General features: G+C 37.2%; 1 protein-coding gene across 2 annotated transcripts in view; it reads right to left on the bottom strand.

Moving 5' to 3' along the window:
- Nucleotides 1-1,075: 1,075 nt before the first annotated feature.
- Mkln1 (muskelin 1) overlaps nucleotides 1,076-23,078 on the bottom strand; it is a 127,914-nt gene continuing 105,911 nt past the window's right edge. For both annotated transcript variants that reach the window (XM_038320221.2, XM_038320222.2), the window contains 6 exons: nucleotides 18,310-18,457; nucleotides 17,215-17,329; nucleotides 15,339-15,478; nucleotides 10,379-10,481; nucleotides 6,974-7,028; nucleotides 1,076-1,773 (listed from right to left, as the gene is read on the bottom strand). In XM_038320221.2, coding sequence (XP_038176149.1) covers nucleotides 1,652-1,773; nucleotides 6,974-7,028; nucleotides 10,379-10,481; nucleotides 15,339-15,478; nucleotides 17,215-17,329; nucleotides 18,310-18,457 — 683 coding nt within the window. In that variant the 3' untranslated portion in view covers nucleotides 1,076-1,651. The remainder of the gene's footprint in view (nucleotides 1,774-6,973; nucleotides 7,029-10,378; nucleotides 10,482-15,338; nucleotides 15,479-17,214; nucleotides 17,330-18,309; nucleotides 18,458-23,078) is intronic.

Raw genomic sequence — 23,078 nt, 5'->3', positions numbered from 1 at the left:
ATTGCAAGTCTTTGAATAGAAAGGATTTACTCAAATGTACAGTTAACTGATTATTCAATATTTATACAATTTGTTACCTGCTAAACTATACATCATATTTTTCACAATATAAGGACCTACATGTTTAATAAATTACTACTGATTGCTTTGGAATGCTTGTAAAGTTTAAAAGCCATGATTCAATCCTACAACAGGAAGAAATATATTCTTGTTCATCTCAACCGACAAAAATATATTCTCATTCATCCTCAGAGCAAAACCATGAAGTAAAGACAGAGGGAAAAAACTTATCAGATCTCATTCCTATACATGACACTTTTTGAAAGTGCAGGTCAATTTCATAGTCACTCACCCTTAATCGCTGGCATGTGGATATAAATTCTGCTTTCAACATGGTGGGTTACCAGCTACTAATGACACACTTTTTGAGCAACTGTGAACACCAACTGTCCAGATGTATGTTTCTCATGCTACATTCCACAACACTTAATAGGAAGGTATGCTCCTCTGTTCTTGCATACACAAAAATGGCACAATGAAAAGGGCAATTTGTTGTACTTTTCTGTCTAGTGAAAAACTCTTGGTATTATTTTTTTTCCTTTTGTCCATTTAAAAAAGCCCAGTCCTCATGCTCACTGAATGCTTGTCGGCTGTATGCCACAGGACAACCACACACCATTACTCTTGACAACAACAGGGAAACATCAGAAAAAAATGAAAACGCACCTCTGGAACCCATTTTCCCAGATAAAACTGTGACATAAAGATAACTCAGAGGAGAACAAGAGCACTGGTTCTGCATAACTCATGAGAGGAGAGTCATTTCCTTCCCAAATCTCTACAAACTACACCAATGAAAGAGTGTTCAGGACAGCATCTCTCCTGCTGGTCATCTATAGCAGACCTCTGAAAGTTTCTGGATGATAGCCTTGGTTTCAGGTCTTTGTGATTTGAAGCCAAAGGCTACTGTAATATCTACTATAAAATATCAATATAGAAATACCAATTTCTGATCAGGTGTCTGGGTCAATCGAGTTTCGCTTTTTGGTTGTATGGCAAAAAGTATAAACTGAAGTCCTCTAACCTCTCTATTGTTTAATATAATACAAGAGAAGTCAACAGTTACACATATCAGCTTAACCCACACCAACTGAAACACACACCTGTTAAGAATGAGACTAAACAGTGACATCACCTACAACAGCTGTGATGGAGGAAAGTAAAGGGGAAAGAGGAGAAAAGGGAAACAAAGGCCAAACCCAACAGCAAAACCCCAAATTCCCACTGTACTGAGTCTACTAACAGTGAGTGCTGTTTTCCTAACTAAAAAGAAACTTTTAAAAAAATTGGAAAGCAAAAAAGGGAAAAGCCTAATTTTTATTAATATTTGTTAATTCTTCAAAGCTAAAGAAAATATACATAATTAAATGGGAAGTATAGCAATTTCACTTTATTAGCCTAATGCAGGAGCATGAGGAAAAGGGGATTGAGGTCAGGTACGAAGGAGAGGGTTAAAACTTGTGATAATAAGGATCCTTCAAAACTGATGCAGTCCTCAGTCATTGTGACGTCACCTCTGCCCACGCCAACAGCAAACTCCGACTCCTGTCTCCACGTCTAAGCCTAGCACGTCCTCCACTGACTCCCCAGGTTACAGTGTGATGAGGTCTACCAGATTGCCTTTAGGAGGAGTCATGCTGTCAGGAAAGAAATTTACTAAGGTGTCAAAGAGCTGAGTTCTCTGAGCATAGGTGTGATCCACATCTGAAAAGCCTGGGGAAGAAAAGAAAACAAATGTACGCATTCAAAAATTCAACACGGCAGAAAACTAATGTTACCAGCATCATGTACAATGGGAAACCAAAATCAAGACAGGCTTCAAAACTAGCTAAACTCTACCAATGTGATCCTGGTTCTACCAGATCACAGCACCTACAGCAGCGATTCTCTACCTTCCCAGGACTGTGACCTTTAATACAGTTTCTCATGTTGCGATGATCTCCCCCACCCCAACCATAAAATTATTTTGTTGCTACTTCATAACTATAATTTCGCTACTGTCATAAATTGTAGAGTAAACATCTGTGTTTTCCGATCTTCTTAGGTAAAATCTGTGAAAGGGTTCTGACCCACAGGTTGAGAAGCACTGCCCTGGGGGAGGGCTGCAGCAGTGTGGACTTGGCACTATGAGCCTCCTTGGCGTTCAGCACCCACTTCCTCACAGATGTACAACTGTGAGATCCTGTTTTACTTCACAGAATTCTGTGCACATTAATTGCAACCATGTGGAACCTAGCAGAAAGACTGCTGCTTTAGTAATTAATACTGACTTCTCATCTTTCCTTTGCTAGATTATTCCTCTACTACTTCATTAAGGAAATTCCACTCCTCTATATCGTGAGTGCTTGTCCCACTGATGTTTTGGTAATAAAATGTAACAAAATGACAACGAAGAGATCTTTAGGAAAGCAGGCTAAGATCAGCAAGGTCTTCAGAGGTGAAAGTACCACCAGAGAACTGAGTGAAAATATAGACAACCAAGAGAAAGCAATGTCTGTAGAGCACACAGGGAACATTAAGAAATGCTATTATTGTGGTTCTATGTAACAGGGTCTATACTAAGCATATTTAATGAGAATAATTACGAACTTTTAAGCAAATAAATACCAGAGGGTAGAAGACTTTTTTTCCTAAAAGACAGGGTTTCTTAATATAAAGGATTCTTTCTTCCATTTACATCAAACAACACTTAGTTTTCAAGTTCACACCAACCAATGCCCCATTGTGGTCAGTCTGTATACTGTTCTCAGCTGCTTCAGACTTCTAACATACAAATTAAATAGTCAGATGACAAATGATTTTCCTATTACTGAATGGCTAGCTGGGACATGTTAGCCCTGCTGTGTGCCATCAGAAAAAGAACCATGGCTGTGATAGTTTAGGGAGAACACAAATTGGACTGATTCCACTCAACAGTTTTAGGTCCAATTTGTTTTAATCTTATAAAGAATAGAAATAGAACACAACATTGTCAAAGATACCAGCTTCCTGGAAGGAAATAAACAATGCCTTGAGAATAGTTCATTCCTTTTTATTTTTAAAAAATTGTTATTATTATTAGTTTTTTTAAGTTTGCAGGGGAAATGATTCTTCCTTTGAGCTTAGCTTAACAAAGTCTACTATCATATCATAGAAATGAATAGAAGGAAATACTGCAAAATAGTAACAAAGCTTACTTGTGAAGTTGAGAATGTAACCGTTTTACTTTATTATGCATTTCTGAATTTTCCAAATTGCTTTACTTTCAAGACATTGCTAACACACAGAGGTTTTGAAAGTACAATGAGAATTGAGAACCTTCACTTTGATGAGTCTGCTGGTAGTGTCTTGCTTGACATGTCCTTATTGTGGATGTATATATGCCCTACTCACCAACTTTTTTGTGGAAGCACCTGTGGGTTTTGTACATCCTCATTCCTGAACTCATTTCAACTAAGAACAGAATATCCACTCATATGACCAACCATCCCTCTTTTTCTTCCATCCCTGCCCCAACTCTATGCATACACATTTTCTGTGGTGTTAAGGAACAAATCTAGGACCTTGCACATGGCAAGTGTTCTGTCTCTGAGCTACATCTTAATCCTCACTATATATTAAATTTGGGAAACTTAACACTGATGTTTTAATCATTTTATTATTCACTTTTCTCTAAGCAAAAAAAAATCTACCCCTACATTTGGATTTGAAGTCTCTTTGATCTGAATCAAATCTGCAGCTTCTCCATCTTCTCATGGCACAGATTATTTTTTGTTGCATATAGAAAAGTTGCATAGTGTGCATGTTAAATTTGGATTAACTTTGTCTTGACAGTTCTACGATCAGGCACTGGTTTATGCAGTCTAGGTAGAATACTACAGAAGTGATACTGTGCCCTGCTCAGTGCATCATCTCGGAAAGCACAGGTTGTCAGTTGGGACCGGTATCGATGGTATTAACTCTGATCATAATGTTAACTCAGCCTATGCCAAATTTCTCTGATAAAGTTTTATTTCTACCTCTGATATTAGTAATCTGAGAATGGCGAAAGTGTCCGACACCACATAAGTCCCTGTTTTCTCAAACCCCAGTACTAAATTAAATGATCATTAGTTACTAGTCACTAGCAATTATATAAACCACTATGATCTTCTAACCATGATTCTTTCTATAGTTGCTAACTGGAATTCTGTTATAAAGATCTCGCCCCCCACCAACATCTGCTTTTATTCAAGACAGGGTTTCACTATGTATCTCTGGATGTCTGGGAACTCGCTCTGTAGATCAGGCTGGCCTTGAACTCACAAGAGATTCACCTGCCTCTGCCTCCCAAGTGCTGGGATTAAAAACGTGCAACTATGTCCAAAAATATTTTTTAATCTTCCTTTTTTAAACTTATTTTTCCAAGGAGGCATAATTCTTTGTATTAGCAAGTTATTTGATAAATACAAAATCAGTTAAACTAACAGTCAACATATCATTTCTAGGCCTGGGCATATAAACTACACTATTAGAATCACCTAAGAGAGTTAGTAGTTTAATAAGGTCTCATAGACAGAGGGGACGCCCAAGTCTACCTGCTTAGTCTTGCTGCATTTAAGGAAGTGCACAGTGCACTTTCATCACCATCACCAATAAGGAAACCAAAACTGACACCACCATCAGATGGACTATGGAGGTCCTTAGGATACTTTCATAAGGACAGAGCAAATATAGTAGTTTCACCAAAAAATTTCAAAGCCACATGATTAAATAAAATATGCTGTATATTTTTACACTATGTAACAAAACTAGCATACTCAAAACCATATGCTTACATATGCACATTAATATAAAATCTTGATTAAAGATTCTATATTTACAAAGTCACCTAATCACTAGAATTGATTTGTAGTCCCACAATCAAAACTTGTGGCATTATTGTGAATATTTATAGACAAATGCAGAATGGCAGAATGTTTGAGCTGCAAGAAGCACATCTCCAGTAAAGTCTGCCTTCTTGTTTCAGGTCTTGCATCATACAGCTGTCATTTCATGTTCTGTTAGGAGACACACTGTTCAATTCTGTGCTGTTTGATGGTGACCTGGAGATGCAATCTAGTGTTTCTAAGAGTAAAAAGTTGTGACACGCCTTTCAGAGACAAGAAGCTAAACAAACTTCATTTAGGTAAGGGCTTTGTCCTCCTGACCATGAGTTCAATGTGAATGAATAAATAATGTTGACTAAATAAGGACATATTTAATACCAAGGAATCAATCTTATACACTGATCTGTTGGAGGGGCTCACAGAAATCTAATTCTGAGTTTTTCACGAGAGTCACCTCAATTAGTGCAATATTTTCTAGTTCCACCCACTTTCCTGCAAATATCATTTTTCTTTATGGATGATCAAAATTCCATGTATGCATGCACCACACTTTCATTATCTATTCTAATAACATTATTAGTTGATAGACATTTAAGGCAGTTCCATTTCCCTGCAAACAGAGCAGCAATTAAAAAGGATGTGCAAGTATTTCTGTGGTGGGCACAGAGTCCTTTAGGTCCATGTCCAGGAATGACACAGCTGGGTCATACTGTGGTTCTAGTTAAAGCTTTTGAGAAGCCTCCACACTGGTCTCCACAACTGCTACACCAGTTTACACCACCACCAATACTCAACAAGGACTCTCTTTCCCCTATCCATTGCCAGAGTTTGTTTTCATGTGTCCTTGAGGACAGCCATTCTGAAGACTGCAGTGAAATGGAGTCTCACAGTAGTTCTAATTTATGTAGTTCTAATTTGCACTTTTCTGATGGCTAACTACATAAAAACTGTTAAAGACATTTATGGGCCATTTGAATCTCTTCTTTGGAAAACTGTCTGTTTAGTTCACTGACCTCATTACTGATTGGTACAATTAATTAATTAATTTAGGCTTTTGTGTATGTGATTTTTTTAAAAAAATATTTATTTATTATGTATACAGTATTCTGTCTGTGTGTATGCCTGCAGGCCAGAAGAGGGCACCAGACCTCATTACAGATGGTTGTGAGCCACCATGTGGTTGCTGGGAATTGAACTCAGGACCTTTGGAAGAGCAGGCAATGCTCTTAACCTCCCAGCCATCTCTCCAGCCCTTGTGTATGTAATCTTAAATTCTGTAGCTCTTTATATATTTAAGTTGCCTAAAGTACAGCTGGTAAGGATTGTCGCAGTTTACTATGCTGACAGCATTCGCTGTGCAAAGGCTGCTTCATGTGACCATTCCCTACACTACTTCATGTGACCATTCCCTACACTACTTCATGTGACCATTCCCTACACTACTTCATGTGACCATTCCCTACACTACTTCATGTGACCATTCCCTACACTACTTCATGTGACCATTCCCTACACTACTGGGTTCTATGACTTTAGTTACTTCAATCATCCATTAATACCATTCCATTCCTAGCACCATATTTTTTCAAGTAATTCATTAATACTAAATAAGAAATGAAGACTAATACTCATATCTGAGAAGTTTGAGGGGAAAGAACCTTAAAGGAATTTGAGGAATCAATTTATCAACCATTAACAATTTTTACTTCTAAAGAAAGATAATTTACTTTCCAAACATTTCATTCCCATTTATCAACTCCTGACACCACACAATTCCCCAAAGAACAGAGAGAAAACAGCCCACCCAATCAAGTGTTGATTCCAAAGTAGTGCTATAAAAATTGGTTTATTTGACCATGCTTCTATTGCTATCAGCCTGCTTCAAGTGGCATATGAACCGCAAACTGCAACCAGGAACTGGCGAGTGATGCCTGAGAAGTAACCTTTTTAACACTATTAAAAATTGCATACAATTGTTTGAATGCACACCTCACCTAATGCTCCATACAGGAGACCAAAATCCAAACAAACATTAGTGCAACAGGATAAACTGCTGGCTTACTTACCTAGAGCCGTGAAGTCTGAGCCAGATTTGAACAGAGCTGAGGCTAGAAGTTGAAACTGTAAAGAAATACAGTAGCAAATTAGCAGGCTGACACACTTAAGAAAAATAACTTCGTGACTTTTCATTTATTATAGTGTCTACTTTTAAGCATTCATTACATAGATCTAATCACCAAATGTTGGTGATACCCCGTCCCCCCACACACAATATTTAGAGTGAAAAAAAATCATATTGGTTTTTCTACTTTATTTTTTATTTTTTGAAACAAGTTTTCACTGTGTAGCCAGGCTAGCCTTGAACTCATACTCCTCCTATCTCAACCTCCTTGGATGTCTTTAGATTTTCAGATAATGTTTACACACTGACATTTTGTAAGGCTCAACTGTCTTTTAGAAGTATGAAATGGGACAAACATTATCTTTCCTTTTAATTTTATGTGTATGGATGTTTTGGCTGCATGTCAATCTGTATACTATGTGAGTTTCTGATACCCATGGAGACCAGAAGAGGATGTTGGATGCCCTGGAACTAGACTTACATATGGTTGTGAGCCACCATGTGGGTGCTGGGAACTGAACCCAGGTCCTCTGGAAGAACAGCAAGTGCCCTTAACTGCTGGTAGTAATTTCCCCAGTCCCAGTCTATAAATTTTTTCTCATAGTAATATTTTTGCTTAGCTCTCACAGAATAATTACAAAGGATTTACATAGATTCAGGAATTCATCTGATTTCTGAGTGTATGTAGAATTAATTATAGCTTTTAAAATGATCAATAGAATTACTGATAGAGACACTGGGGCTGGAGTATTTCTGAAAGATTTTTAATTACAAACTCAACTATGGAACAAATATGGGATTCTTTAAGGTCTTTTATTTCTTATGTCAGTTTTGGAAAATTAGATCTTATTTTCATAAATTAAATCTTTTAAGTAATCTTCTGTCCATTTTCAATGTGCTGATGAGGTTTTTCCTATTGTATCCTTTTGTTACTCCTCTCATATTGCTGGAGTTCTAGTGAGATGGCACTGTTTCATGCTGTGGTAGTTTGAAAGAAAATGACCCCCCAAAGGAGTGGCACTATTAGGAGGTGTGGCCTTGTTGGAGTAACTGTGTCACTATGGGGATGGGCTTTGAAGTGTTTTTCTCAAACTCCCTCAGCATGCCAGTCGACTTCCTGTTACCTGCACGCCACATGCTCCCCTTCGTTAATGGACTGAACCTCTGAAACTGTAAGCAAGCCACCCTCAATTAAATGCTTTCTTTATCAGAGTTGCTGTGGTCATGGTGTCTCTTCACAGCAATAAAAACCCAAAGATACATGTGATATTCATAGTTTATGTTTTCATTTTTTCTTCATGAATCTTGATAAAAGTTATCCACTTTATTTACTTTTTCAAAGAACTTTATGTTTTATAGCATGTTTTCTATTTCAATAATGTTTTATTTTATCTTGACTTTTTGTTTTTTCTTTCCTAACTCCTAAAATGAAAAACTTCACTGATTCCTTATGGAGAAGTTCCAGAGAAATCTGTTCTTTTAACAAACTGACAAAGTAAACTGAACTGTTAATATAATTGTTAACAGATATTAAACTGAATTATGGACCTCTTTCCCAAGTTTCTCGAATGTCCAACTACAAGCGAAACACCTCAACCTGGTCTCACAGGCATTTTTTTGGACATATGCAAAATTAGGCTATCTCGATCAGGAGTCCCCAGTGCCTCCAAAAGAAAAGTACCTTTCAACTCATTGTTCTCTAACTATATTTAAGCCATCATGTGTACATGTTATGTGTAATTAACATATGCTAATAAAAATGATATTTTTTCTAGAAAAGGCTTGTTCAGAAGGTACTAACATCCTAATAAGGGAGATAATATAATTAGCATATTAAGTAAGCAAATTACATAGTCCATTATCATTTGGTTAAGTATGGAAGGCTAATATAATATAAGAAAAGTTATCCCCAAACAGAGGGCTCTAAATTGTAGTTTGTTTATTCTATACCTAATGAAGAACTGCAGCCAATACTGAGTGAGAAAGACAACATATTTTCACAGTAGGCTATGATAGAATGCCCGTTTTGGTTTGGAAAACATGCAGGTTTTACTGTCTTAAAAATACAATGATCCTAGTACAAGAGAGAATTTGACATTAATAAAAATCTCTGTCAACACTGAAGGGAGAAAAGTGGTTAATACTGCAGTTAGAAAGCCAAAGCAAGGCAGCAATAAACAGAAACAAGTGTAAGGGGCAGAGCCGTGATCCTTCAGCACCAGCTGGCAGTAGAAAGGCAAATGACTGCAGCTCAAGTGCTGCAAAGGGACAAAGGAGTCTCTGAAGCGCCAGAGATCCAGCGAGACACGTTCACACACGTTGATGGATAGGCCAATGTGCCTTGTAAGAACAGAAACCTACCTCACAGAACGACATCCTGAGACTCACTTAGCAAGGTTAAAATTAGTTAAATGAGGAGAGTAGCCTATAATCAAGTTAGACTGCTAGAACTGTCTTATAAACAAATACTAACACTGCAAGCATGCCAAGCTGCCCCAATTTTCTACATACAAAGAGGGGAAGTTTTCTCTGTCTCTCTCTTAGATTTATTTATTATGTATATAGTGTTCTGTCTGCATTTATCCATGAAGGTCAGAAGAGGGCACCAAATCTCATTATAGATGGCTGTGAGGCACCATGTGGTTGTTGGGAATTGAACTCAGGACCTCTGGAAGAGCAGCCAGCTCTCTTAACCTTCTGAGCCATCTTTCCAGCCCTTATTTCTCTCTTAAGAGATCTTAACGTCAACAGAAGAGCATATTGAACAACTGTATATAATCTTTGATGACCTATAAAAACTAAACTTAAATTCCTCCAAAAATACAGAACTAATGTCTAATTTAAAATTTCATACCTAAAAAATTCTTTTTGAATGAATCAAATGTGCCTGCTCAATTTCTTTGTCTTTTTCCTCTTTGATGGAGGGTGTTCTTAGACACCTTGTGACCTAGGTTGGCCTTTAATTAGTGGTCCTCCTGCCTCAACCTTCCTAATGTTAGAATGCAGGAGTGCAGGCAGGCATTTAGCACCACACCTGATTCTCTCTGGTCACCCCCCCCCCCCTTTTTTTGGTTTTTCGAGTTATGGTTTCTCTGTGTAGCCCTGGCTGTCCTGGAACTCACTCTGTAGACCAGGCTGATCTTGAATTGATAGAGATCTGCCTCCCTCTGCCTCCTGGGATTAAAGGTGGTGCCACCACCATCTGACCACCTGCTGACTTTTCATTTCACCCATATTTTTATTATCTTCAAGATCAGAGCATCATATTTTCTTCATTTTCCTTTAAGCACTCAAACTAGAAAAACATTTAAAAGAATAATCCATTTCTGAATTTTACTCCCAGCTTTACCTCTTTTGTCTCTTCCGGGTCCGAATGATCCACAGTTACATAAAGATCATTCTGTAAATACTTCAGAGCACTAAGAGGATCCATTTGGGCCTTTTCTTCAAACCTAGAAAATACAAAACAAGGGAAACAATCACTTTGAGTTATGAGAAATGCCTTTAAGACGTGAAGGAAGGTATACTGCTTAGAGATGAGCTATTCTGGGATCGAAAATTTTTGTAGAGCAGCTAGAAGAATAAGAATTCTCCCAACCACAGTACAGATGTTAAGTCCACAGAGACGTGACAGAAACGCTACGTGGCACACCTGTGCTGCTAGAGTCTGTGGCAGCACTTCTTATCCTCCCTATGAACAGTGTGCGTAGCTGCCCAGACGGCGAGCAGTCAGGCTTCTTGCCACCACGTTTACTGTGCTGAGTTCAATCCTCAGAAGTGACTTCCCTAAGCTGTCCTCTGTCCCCTACACACATACTGCAGTGCGTGTACACAATTGTGCCACACACTCATATAACCCCAGTGTGTCACATCAAATCAAAATGCTTTCTTAGACTAACAGACTAGACTTTCTGATGATAGTTCGTAATGGTTTTGGAACTGAAATAAATACGGCACTTTTTAATTAAAAATATTTATGTGAATAAGTGTTTTGCCTGCATATATATGTGTGTGTGCATGTATGCCTGGTGCTCAGGGCCAAAAAGCACCAGGTGCCCTGTAATTAGAATTACAGACAACAGACCAAGTATGGCACTTTTAGTAAGTACCATTAACACAGGTTAAATTTTTTGGGGGGAATAAGAATTTAAATTTATTTATTTATTTTATTTTTTTTAAATTTTCCCCCTTTCCTTTCCTCTCTCCAACCTTTCTCATGATCCTTCACTCCCTTTCAAATTGATGGCCACTTTTTCTTTGATTATAATTGTTATATATATTATATATATATATATATTTATGTATAAATATATAAAATGAAGCTTGCTAATTTCATTTAGTATTATGTATATATGATTTCAGGGCTGACCACTTGGTATTAGGTAATCAACTAGGGTGATCAGGTAATATCCCCCTAATTTTCCCACTCTCAGCATTCCTTAGTTGCCTGCAGTTCTTTGCCTAGGGGCAAGATTTCTTCCTTCCCTCTTAGCAATTGTCACTGTCATTGTTCAGGTCTTGTTTAGAAAGTTATATATCCTTGAGGGTGTCAGCATATATTATGGGTGTCACTTCCTTGTCATTTCTAAGGAGACACAGTCTCACAGCAGACTTCCTGGCACTCTGGCTCTTACAGTCTTCCCACCCCTTCTTCCATGATGTTCCCTGAGCTTTAAGGACAGGAGTTGTGTAGCAGATGTATCCTTGAAGGTTGGGTACCCCACAATCATTTGATTTCTATTTCTACAGCAGTTATTGATAACAACAATAGAAAAAAAATACAGTAACAATTTACTAAGCATCTGAAATGTGCCTGATATATTAGGTATTTTATATATTTCATTTATCCTTTAATAACTCTCATAATATGGCGACATTTTTTCATCATTTGTAAAAAACAATTAAGAAATTAAGGTGTCTCCCCCCCAATCCTCACCAAATTGTGTCAAGAGCTGGAAAACAATCACAATAAAATACATGTGAATAACTTCACAGCTGAAAATGAATTCTCTTAAGTTAAAGAAAAAAAATCTGCCTGCCATGGTGACCCATGCTTTTAATCCCAGTACTCAGGAGTAGAGGCAGGTGAATGGCTATGAGCTGGAAGTCAGCCTGTTTATAGAGCAAGTTTCAGGCTTCCCATGAGACCCTGTCTCAACACACACACACACACACACACACACACCCCAACAAAAACAAACCCCAAGTGTTTGTAGCTATTAAATAAGATAGTGTTCTTTTGTCACAATATAATTATACAGATGATTACATGCGATGCCTTTAACAATGCTATGTAGTTAATATAGACTACTTAGTTTCCTCTGGGTAAGGAAGATGGTGACCTTTCCCAATGGTGTTCAGGCTGATACTGCTTCAATGACAGGTTGTTTCTACTTTAGCAAGGACAAGATTAAAAGTGAAATATTTTGCTCTCTTGTACCAGGTAGTACTCAGGTAAGAGACCCCTAACAGAGGTCACATTACTCTACCAGCTTATCCAAAACAGATTAGATAAAGGTATTGGTACCTGAGCCAAAAGCAACTGTCTCAAGTTTGACCAGCAGCTTATCAAGTGGGTTGGCAGAACCCTTCCCAATAGGGACATTCTTTAAAGAACTCTCCCTTAAGAGAACCAAAAGATGGATATATAAGGATGTGGAGGTTTGAAAGAAAATGGCTCCCAAAGGGAGTGGTACTATTAGATGTGGCCTTGTTGGAATAGGTGTGGTCTTGTTGAAAAAAAAAAAGTGTCACTGTGGAGGTGGGTTTTGTTGCCCGCAAAAAATGCAGAACTCTCAGCTATCTCTAGCCCATCTCTGCCAGCACACCATCATGTACCATGATGATAATGGACTAAACCTCTGACGGTAAGTCACCCAATTAAATGTTTCCTTTATAAGAGTTGCCTTGGTCATGTGTCTCTTCATAGCAATAGAAACCCTAACTAAGACAAAGGACATATAAAAGTAGACATAGAGAAGGGAGTAGGTTGAAGTCATAAAATAGTCAATCAGTCAGCCAGCTTGCCTGCCTGCCTAGGCTCTGAGGCCTAGGGAAAGCAAGGTCAGAAGAAGTCAGCTGAAAAAGAGGACACAATGAAGCAAACAGAAAAGCTGCCGAAACTGTTCTAGCTTCACACACAACTTTCTATTTGGTCTCATTACTATAATGCAGAGACAGTAACTTAATGCCTGGGCTACTGCTAAAATAACTGTTTCAACTGACGTACCATAGGCATACCCCAACCCTCTGCACTGTGAAATAAACTCAAATTATACTTTCCATTCTATTAAGTTCAGTACAGAAATCAGTTTCCTGGAAGCTATGTCTGCCCTTTTGTTTGTGAGTTTTGCTGTTTCCATCCTGGGCTTCTTTATGTGTAAAAAGGTGCTTCTGTAGTCTAGAATTGTTTAACCAACAGTTCTTCTCTACTGTTAAACATGAATTTAATGCTTTAAAGAAGTCTTGGTCCTTTCTACACACAAAACATCATCAAGTTTAGAAGATGAATATTATTTGAAAAGTTAATGGTGACACTATTTATATCCTTTGCTCACAAGACACTTCTTTTCCTCAAAATCTATACATTAATTAAATAGAAGAAGTAACTTTCCACAAGAAAAACAAAAGCAAAAAAATCACCCTAGTAGTGCAGGGTATGTGTCCATATAATTAAAGACTGTCCAATAAGTATGATATTTCTATCAAAATGTATTAGTCACTTTATAGAAACAAGCTTCTATTCTATGTATATAGGAAACTCTTAAATTTGGCTGAAGTTTAGCAGAAGAAAAGGTCTACATGTTTTCAAACATTTAAAGTAGGCCTTCCATTATCCACTTGACAAATGTAGTAGATAAATGTTCCAGGGTCACCCTTGACACCTCTTTGCTTCAAATCCATACTTCTATTGCAGACCCTTCACTGTTCATCCAGAAACTCACTGCCGTTCCCATCTCTCCTGCGGTGTGCCTCCAGACAGCACCAAAGCTCTTTTCTCCTCCCTCATTCGCACGCTCTCCCTCTGCTGATGACTAAATGATGTCATAATGTCAGCTCAAGCCATTTCTTAAAATGTTCACAGATGATTTCCCTGTTACAGAAAAGCTTCCCAAACTAAATTTAGCCTTCCGAATGTGTAAAATTTCTGTTTCTGAAGAGTTCTATACACCTTATACCCTGATTTTGTAAGTCTGAGTGTGTTCCTCTTCTCTGAAAATCTAACAACTCCTATTTCTCAGAGTAAAAGCTGCAGGTCTTGCAGAATTTGTCCCCATTTCTGTCCATTCAGCCTCATCTGCTACTTTCTGAAATCCTATTAGAAATAAACATGTTTATTTACAGGAATGCCTAAAAGTGGCTTCTGTATTAATTTGTCTAAAATACAACCTATGAAAGCAGAGAAAGATAAATAATTAAACATATGGTAAAAAAAAAAGCATAGACTTGCTTTATACATATGCAGATATTTTAGGCAATTATACTCTACATATAATCTAACATGTAAGTATATGTGATAAACATAAAAATATACACATATGTGTACATGTATACTCACAAACATACCACATGCAGTGGTTACATGAAGCTCTCTGTATTCAGAAAGGTCAGGATCAAACCCTCGCTTTGCCACTAAAGATGAGTGACCTTTTGAGTCACATAAGTCATTCAAAAATTGCCTCAGTTTTCCACCTTGGCAAAATAGTGACAGGGGCAGTCTCCACTCTATTAACTAATTATGAGACTAAGAATCAGAGACCAACATGCAGTAATTAATAAACGATGACCTTCTTCCAAACTACAATTTAGCACCTAAGACTGCACATTTCTACATTTTTAGTGGCTTGCTACTAAGACCAAAATATGTCTAATCAATCACACAATTTTAAAATTATTAGGCAATCGATAATTTTGCAACTAATACTTAGAAAATTTTACTTGCTTATTAAAAAATTAACACCTGTATGTGTCCTTACTTTGTATCTTCCTTTGAAAGAATAAAGCAAAAATAGACATTTACAAAACTCAGTATGTTCAGAGTACGTGACTACCTTCTTTTACAGTAACAATGCGAGACCTGCATCCCATAGCTAAGCCATATCAAGAGTAGCTAACAATGCTAACTAAAGACTTTTAGTTAGAAAAAATGTACTTTGATACAGGATCTCACTGTGTAGCTCTGGCTGTCCTTGAACTCACTATGCAGACCAAGCAGCCCTTGAACTCATAAAGATCAGCCTGCCTCTACCTCGAGAGGTTGTATTAAAGGTGTGAGCTACCATACCCAGCTTAGTAAATTATATTTATACCTGTGTTTTCTTATGAGGTACTTGCAATGCCTCAGTAAGTAGTCTTTTGAAGGTCTACACAACTTCAGTGACCAGAAGTCATCTAGTCTCATCTTTGGAGAACAAGATTTTCCTGGATTTCCACCAAATAAATAATGAACCTAGAAGAAACATGACAAATCAGGATTTAAAGAACTCATACATACTCAAAAGACTAGAGTGCTCATAAGGAAATTTCTTTTACCAGGAGTACATGATAGTTAACTCTCTTTGCCTTATTCATTTGACAATTTTTTAAATAGATACATTCTTACCAAAGGTTTCCCATGATTTTTCTCCATTCCATTTTACTTTAAAGTACTTTCCTAAACTACATGTGGATTAAAATCATACTACTAAAATTAAAAAGATAATGGAAATGAAATAAAAACCATGGCAGGAATAAGCTAATCCAACATATATTTTAAAGAACTACAAATAAAAGGGTTATCTAGTTAATCAAGTGTTGATCAAAATAAAAAAATGTTATATTCAAAAGAATTCTGACATGAATTTTAAATAGAATCATTGAAGATTAAGTGTATTAAAACTTTAGTAAAAAACTTTAACATCTTATTATAATTTAATCTAAATGCCAAATAGTAAAAGATATACATAACTTTCAGAATATTATTTCATTGTTCAATTAATGCCAAACAAGAAATGTAAAAGGATTACAATAGTGATTTCACCATTCAAGTATAATTTCAATGTTTTTTCTATACTTATACTAAACATTAAAATATTTCCCTGAAATTTGAAAACATCTATATTCATAGTATTACAAAATAAATATTATTTCTAGCCAACTAAATAAAAATTCTCTAATAACCCCGTAAGTTGGAAAACTCTAGGAGTAAGGGCTTATATTCATTTCCATGTTGTCTTTTATCTGAAGGTTTCATGATATACAGCACAGATTTTAAATGTTCATCTGCGGCTTAAACAGAAAAAAAATTATTTCCATACAATCTGAGTCTAGTTGCTAAATTACATATCCAATTTAAAGAAAACAGTTATAGAAACTACTCTGAAAACTTAGTGATACTAAAATTATTTTCATAATGCTGGTAGATAGGTCACTTATATAAGAAGTATATAGAATAAATGACTTCCTATACAACTGGAAAACCTAATGCCTGGGAAGTCATATGCTTGTTCCTTTTCAAAATGCAAAACACTGGATTTTATAATTGGATATCCACAATGTATATACAATGAAACATGTTATATAGTGGTTCTATGGAATGAAATAGAAGTCACTGATAATTTTCAGATCAGAAAATATGTTATGGTGTGCACTTGTAATCTCAACATGTGGGAGGCTAAGGCAGAAGAATCTTGAGTTTGGGCTACATAGTAAGAACCTGTATCAGAGGAGGAAAAAAATACAAAAGATGAAAAGTGCCAAGAATTATTATGGACCATACAAAAGGTTTATTCTCTTGAATAATTCTAGGAAAAACTGGGGCTAGTGAGATAGTCCTGTAACTCTAGCTACTTGGAAAGCTGATGAAGGAGGCTTGCAAACTTTGCATGGGCTACATAGTGAGTTCAAGGACAGCCTGGGCAATTTACCCAATGCCAAAATAAAAAGTGAAAAGGGGCTGGGAATAGATATACAGTGCAGTGGAGGGGTGCGTGCTTAGCACGTGTGAGGTCCTGAATTCAATCCCTATGTGTATAGAGAGGTGTTAAAAGAATAATATTGAATGCCTGCTACATATTCTGTTAAACGTCAGCCTCTATATTAAAACTGTTCAAATCCATTTAAAAGAACAATCAGAAATAAGATCTATTCAGGAATCCTTCCAGACTGTAGTCCACTGAAAATGCACAGGCAAAGTGGTTAGCGCACCTTGTGTAATTCGTCATAAACGAGCTGATGGGCAAACCTTGGACATGGTTCTTCTTCCTGAAGACTTTTGCTCAGATTATCTTTTGCAGCTTGATCGTTCTTATAGACACAAGACCTGGAAGACACTGCTTTTAAGACACTGTACTTCAAAGGATCAGCAGCACCCACACTGTTCATACAGTCATAGGCAGTAAGCTAACTGCCAAGGCCCAATTATCAACAGAAGAAATGTACACTTGTTCACATCCAAGTGCAAAGTCAGTAACTCCCATAAAGGAACATGCACTTGTTAGAACTAGTCCTGACATTTCAAAATAGCTCACTTCAGAACAAGCTATCTTGTGCCTGGAAATAGGAATTGTATACACAAAGGGCTAAAAGTGAAGAGGTATTTTACTGTGTACTCACAGCAGAAGACTCAAGCACATTCTCATTCTGAATGCAAACAAAATGTCTTACTCAGAAAACAACAGATCCCACAGTAGCTGAGCATATTGTCCTAGAAAATGGAGCTGGTTCTTGGAAGTGTTTCTGTTGTCACTGAATATGAGAGCTGGATCTTTTGCAACTGTTTCCCAAGCAGAACAGGCAGCATCTGCTCTGCCAGATACTCTGAGACAAGCCTTGGCTTAGGAACACTAAGTCAAATCTACCCTTCAGCAGCACTAGCACATGGAGATGTTAGCAGAACATAAGTTTCAACTTTACCTAGCTACTTGGTGGTAACTTACAGCAAAATACAACTCTTTAAAGCCCCAAAACAGGAAGTATAAAGTGAACAACAGAGTAAATCCCACTCATTAAATGTTACTGTATACAACAAGTACTGATCTTATCAACGACACTGATTTCTTTACATTACTGATATTTTAGGCCAGGTGGGGTGGCTCACAACTATAATCCCAGGCAGAAGCAAGGAAACCATGAGTCCAAGGCCGGCTGAGATTATATAGTAAGTTTGTCTCAAAATATGAAACAAAACTTAATATTCTTTCAATATCACAAATTAACACACGGCTCCCATTCTGCTCATATTTAAATAAACCAACTTCATCTACATATTACTGGGATTTCAGCACAGACAGGAGTCCTTACCAGCTATTCCTCACAATGTCATAAATCCAGAATGAATTTCTGACATTCTCTTCCCTTTTTTCTTTGTCTTTGCTAAGTCCGGATAAGACATGTATTTCATTCAGTTCTGGATCAATAGTTGCTCTCTGTGTGAATCCTGTCATTGGTACTAAAAATGGAAGGAATACATAAATTTTTACAATATTTACAATAAGCAGCAGATCTTCATTTTGTTCTATATACCCACAGCCTTTGGTATGAAACAACATGTGTACAGCCTCCTTTTTGCTCTAGAACGTGAGTGACATAAAGGTAGAGGTTGCTTTGTTCAGTACTTGATTCTTGGTGTCTAAATTAGAACATATATATAACACACACACACACAAGAAGTGGTGGGGGAGAAGGAATGAGGAGGGGGAGGGAGGGAGAAAGAGAACCTGCAAGTGTGAGTATGCGCACAAGAGCGAGCACCAGGATGAGAGTTGCAAACGACTTTAAAATAAAAAGACAACTTACATAGTGTGAGCAAAGAATTGTACGTCATATATCTAAAAGATTTGTGTACAAGGTAAATAATTTATAACTCATTCTTAATTTTAAAACAGGTAAAACATTTCCAAGAATACACAGAATTGGTCAATAAACACAGTAAATAGTACTCAATATCATTAGTTCTTAAGAAGTATAAATCAAAACCATGATACAACACATTTTCTGCAGGCAAGGTAACATACACCCCTATAATCCTAGCACTCTGGAATTAACGATCAAGACTAGAGTTGAGGAGAGGTAGAGGGCTGTCATCAGGACTGACTTTTAAAGTACTTAATACACTCACTACACACATTATTTCTCCTTGCAGAATCTTGCCCTCATTGATTACAAGGTCAACAAAATGTTTGTAGTCTCTCAGTTTTGCTGTGGTCATATTTGTGGTTATGTTATTTATCAGCTCCCCTAATATTTACACTATCACTTTTCTTGTAAAGTTACACGTTTAAAGACAATAAAACAATTCCATGCATGCTTTCTAAAAGACCTATACAACATTTAATAGATGCTTCTGATTGTGCTCGTCATTTGGGCAAATTACTGAATATGAAAGTTCTGACCATGCTTTCTTTAGACTCATGGTTCATATACTGTGCTTTTGATTACATATGCTGTGAATTTACTGATTTCTTTTGAGACAGCTACAGTCCTCTAGTGTCTAGTCATGTTGGTCTGTGAGGAGGTATTGTTTTTCAGAGAATGAGCAATATATTCTTTTGGATAAGATAAAGTCAGAGGCCATAAATGAACTGAGACCAGTTCATTTATGAATGAGTGTATGGAAAACAAGGGAAGAGCCATAAAAGAGTGATGGTGTAGGAGGTTCTTCTGTTCATGTGTTGCTTTCATTGGTTAATGAATAAAGAAACTGCTTTGGGCCTGATAGGGCAGAACTTAGGTAGGCAGAGAAGACAGAACTGAATGCTGGGAAGAAGGGCAGAGTGAGAGACTCCATGGATCTCCTGCCTAAAAAGGATGCTGGTTAGAATCTTGCCGGTAAGCCACAGGTCATGTGGCAATACACAGATTAATAGAAATGGGTTAAATTAAGATGTAAGAGTTATCCAATAAGAAGTTAGAGCTAATGGTCAAGCAGTATTTTAATGAATACACTTTCTGTGTGGTTATTTTGGGTGTAAGCTAGCCGGGACAAACAAGAGGCCCAGCTCCTTGTAACAGAGTGAAGCCTATCCACAAAAAAAACGTCAACCACTTCTGTGTACTAACAAATTCCTACATGAGGATTCTACTTTTTTTTTTTTTTCAACCCTTCGGGGGGAATAAAACAGGAGCCAGTCACTGAAAGAGACAAGTAGAAGAAATGACCCGAGTTCCTGCTGTGGTCATCTGAATGAGAATGCTTCATTCTAGTTGGTAGAATTCTTTGGGAAGGACTGGAGGTGTGAACTTGTTGGAACAAGTGTTACTGGGGTCACCCAGTATCTCTCTGTCCCTGCTTCCCGTTTATGGATCAGGTGTAAGCTCTCAGCTACTGCTCTAGTGCCATTCTTAGCTGCCTAATGCTAGGTTCCCTGCCATAATGGTCATGGGGTCTAATCTTCTGGAAATATGAATCCCAAATTAAACTCTTTCTTTTGTAAGTTGCTTTGGTCATGGTATCTTGCCAAGGCGACACCTGCACTGCACAATGATGCTCCCTGGACTCTGACAATGAATGGGCTATGGCTACATGCTTCTACAAGGAGGGCCAAGAATTAATAATCCAGAGCAGTTCGGAGAGAGATGCTTTGGATCACTTAGACTGAATTTTTAGACTTCACTTGCCTCTCATTTTTACTCCTCGGTTGAATTTGGGTAAAGAAATTTGCAGATTATGCTAGCTTACTACTTTGGCAATAATGCTTTGTACCAAAACATCCTACATTCTTTGAACCTTGCTTTATTAATTAATGCACCATTTTTATAATAATAAAACTAAAAGCTGGACTGAATAAAAATCAAAACTCCAAAAGAACCAAAGTTTTTTTTTTTTTGTTTGTTTTTTTTTTTTTTTAAAAAAAGAGTATTTTATCCTAACATTCCATAACTATTAATCTGGTCTTCTGTATTATTTCTTCCCAAGAAGAAAAGAAGGCTGTATTTTTACTTTAATAGTTTTTAAGAGGTGGCAGGGGTAGTATGTGGGGATATAAGAGATTTGTAATGCATGTGATTTAAAATGCTTTTCAACTCAACTCTTTTAAAAAGCTTGACCAAATGCCAGAGACTTTCACCAGTCTTTACACACTGACTCACAGATAAGTAAATGAGATCACAAGTTAACCACACACACATTCTGAGTGCACGCTTGCTGCGATCACAAGTTAATACTGCACACATTCTGAATGTAAACTTGCCTGAGATCACAAATTAATCCCACACACTTTCTGAACACACACTTGTCTGAAAACAGGAATTATACAGCAAATACCTGCTAGTCTGTTATTTTTGGTCTGTCTAAAAATTACAATAATGCTTCAAATTTCCTGCTGTGGGATAATGCTTTTGTACACTGTAAAGACTTGTCACTCATATCGGTTTAATAAAACAGTGATTGGCCAACAGCCAGGCAGGAAGTATGGATGGGACAATCAGACTAAGAGAATTCTGGGAAGAGGAAAGGCAGAGATAGTCACCAGCCAGATGCTGAGAAAGCAAAATGAGACTGCCTCATTGAGAGTAGGTACCAAGCCATGTGGCTAAATGTGAACAAGAATTATGGGTTAAATTAGGTTGAAAGAGCTAATTAATAACAAGCCTGAGCTAATAGGCCAAACAGTTATATAAGCCTCTGTGTGTTTCTTTGGGACTGAACGGCTCCAAGACCTGGCAGGACAGAAACTTCCATCCACATTTTTCTGCTTTTTTGTTAGCATCTTTAAACTTAAAACAGGATTAATAAAAGAAGAAGTCAAAAGTAGTGAGAGTCTGATTGTTACTTGTTTCTTCTTCCTTGGTTTGACCAGAAGATAAGCAGGGATGCCAGAATTTTCTACTTACAAAACAGGGGGTGGGGGAGGCAACAGAAAATATTTTTGACGTTCTTTCATTTTCTGAAGAAATTTATGCTATTAATTAACGAACTAATATCACCTCTATTTTGCTTCATGGTCCAAAGAACATACTCATTACTAATTTCTTTAGCTAAGACATGGGCAAAGAACAGTTTCACAACAACTGAAGAAACATGAACAAGACAGCTCTCTATGGCTTCTGTTAGACTATTTTCAAATCCAAGACACAGAGAAACCCAAGTAGCCTGTGCCAACTCCAGGGCTGTCCTAACACATCAACTAACTTATGGTGTTAAGTTCACACCTCCGCAATGTTCTTGGTCTGCCCATCTTTCCTCAAAGTTGCCAGCTCCAGCTCTAAGTGTCACACACTTACAAAGAGCATTTAAGAGATGGAGTGGACTCCTTCAGCACCTCTCTATTGTCCTTAGAAAGGACATTTTCTAAACACCATTCAGCACTTTGCCATGTGTGGCTAGCTAGAACTGACAGAGTAAAGTGGCACAGTCTGTGAAGGGATAATGATGGCAGACTGTGACTACCATGCATCCTTGGCACCAGTACTGTGCCATTAAACAAAACAATAAAAAGGAAAACGGACGATGGCTTCTAAATAGGCAATAACAGTGTGAATTATTATTTTTTTTCACAAAGACTTATTTTTATTTTATCTGTATGAGTGTTTTGCATACATCTATGTTTGTATGTGTGTCATGTGTTCAATCCCCAGTACTCCATAAACTAGGTATTGTGGTGCACACATGTAATTCCAACACTTGGGAGGTTAGGCAAAAGGATCAAAATTCTTCACTACATGGCCAGTTAGAGGCCAGTCTGGGCTACATAAGACCCTGTCTCAAAAATGGAACAAGAAAAATTATCATTCCAACTTAGTAATTAATATTAAGAATAACAAGTCATTAGCTGTGGTCCTGCTCATTTGAATAATGTAAAAGGGGCAAATCTAAAGCAACTTCTTTCATCTTTTTGCTTTCTTCAATGTCAATAAGCATAATAAACACAGTCCCATGGGAAAAATTAAAGGATAATTTTGCTTTTAAGGTTTCCATGAAAATGAACTGATAGAAAACCAAGATGCTGCAGACATCATTCATACCACCTTGGTATAATAGAAAAAAGGGTGAAATCTAATACTTTCAGGGATGGATGAAACTCTGACCTCAGCTGGGTCAAGCATCTCATTTTCAGATGGATAATCAGGTC

Source organism: Arvicola amphibius, chromosome 2 (assembly GCF_903992535.2).
Source record: "Arvicola amphibius chromosome 2, mArvAmp1.2, whole genome shotgun sequence".
Lineage (NCBI taxonomy): Eukaryota > Metazoa > Chordata > Mammalia > Rodentia > Cricetidae > Arvicola > Arvicola amphibius.
The sequence above is the reverse complement of the archived record's forward strand: the minus strand, read 5'-3'. Positions and strand labels throughout refer to the sequence as shown.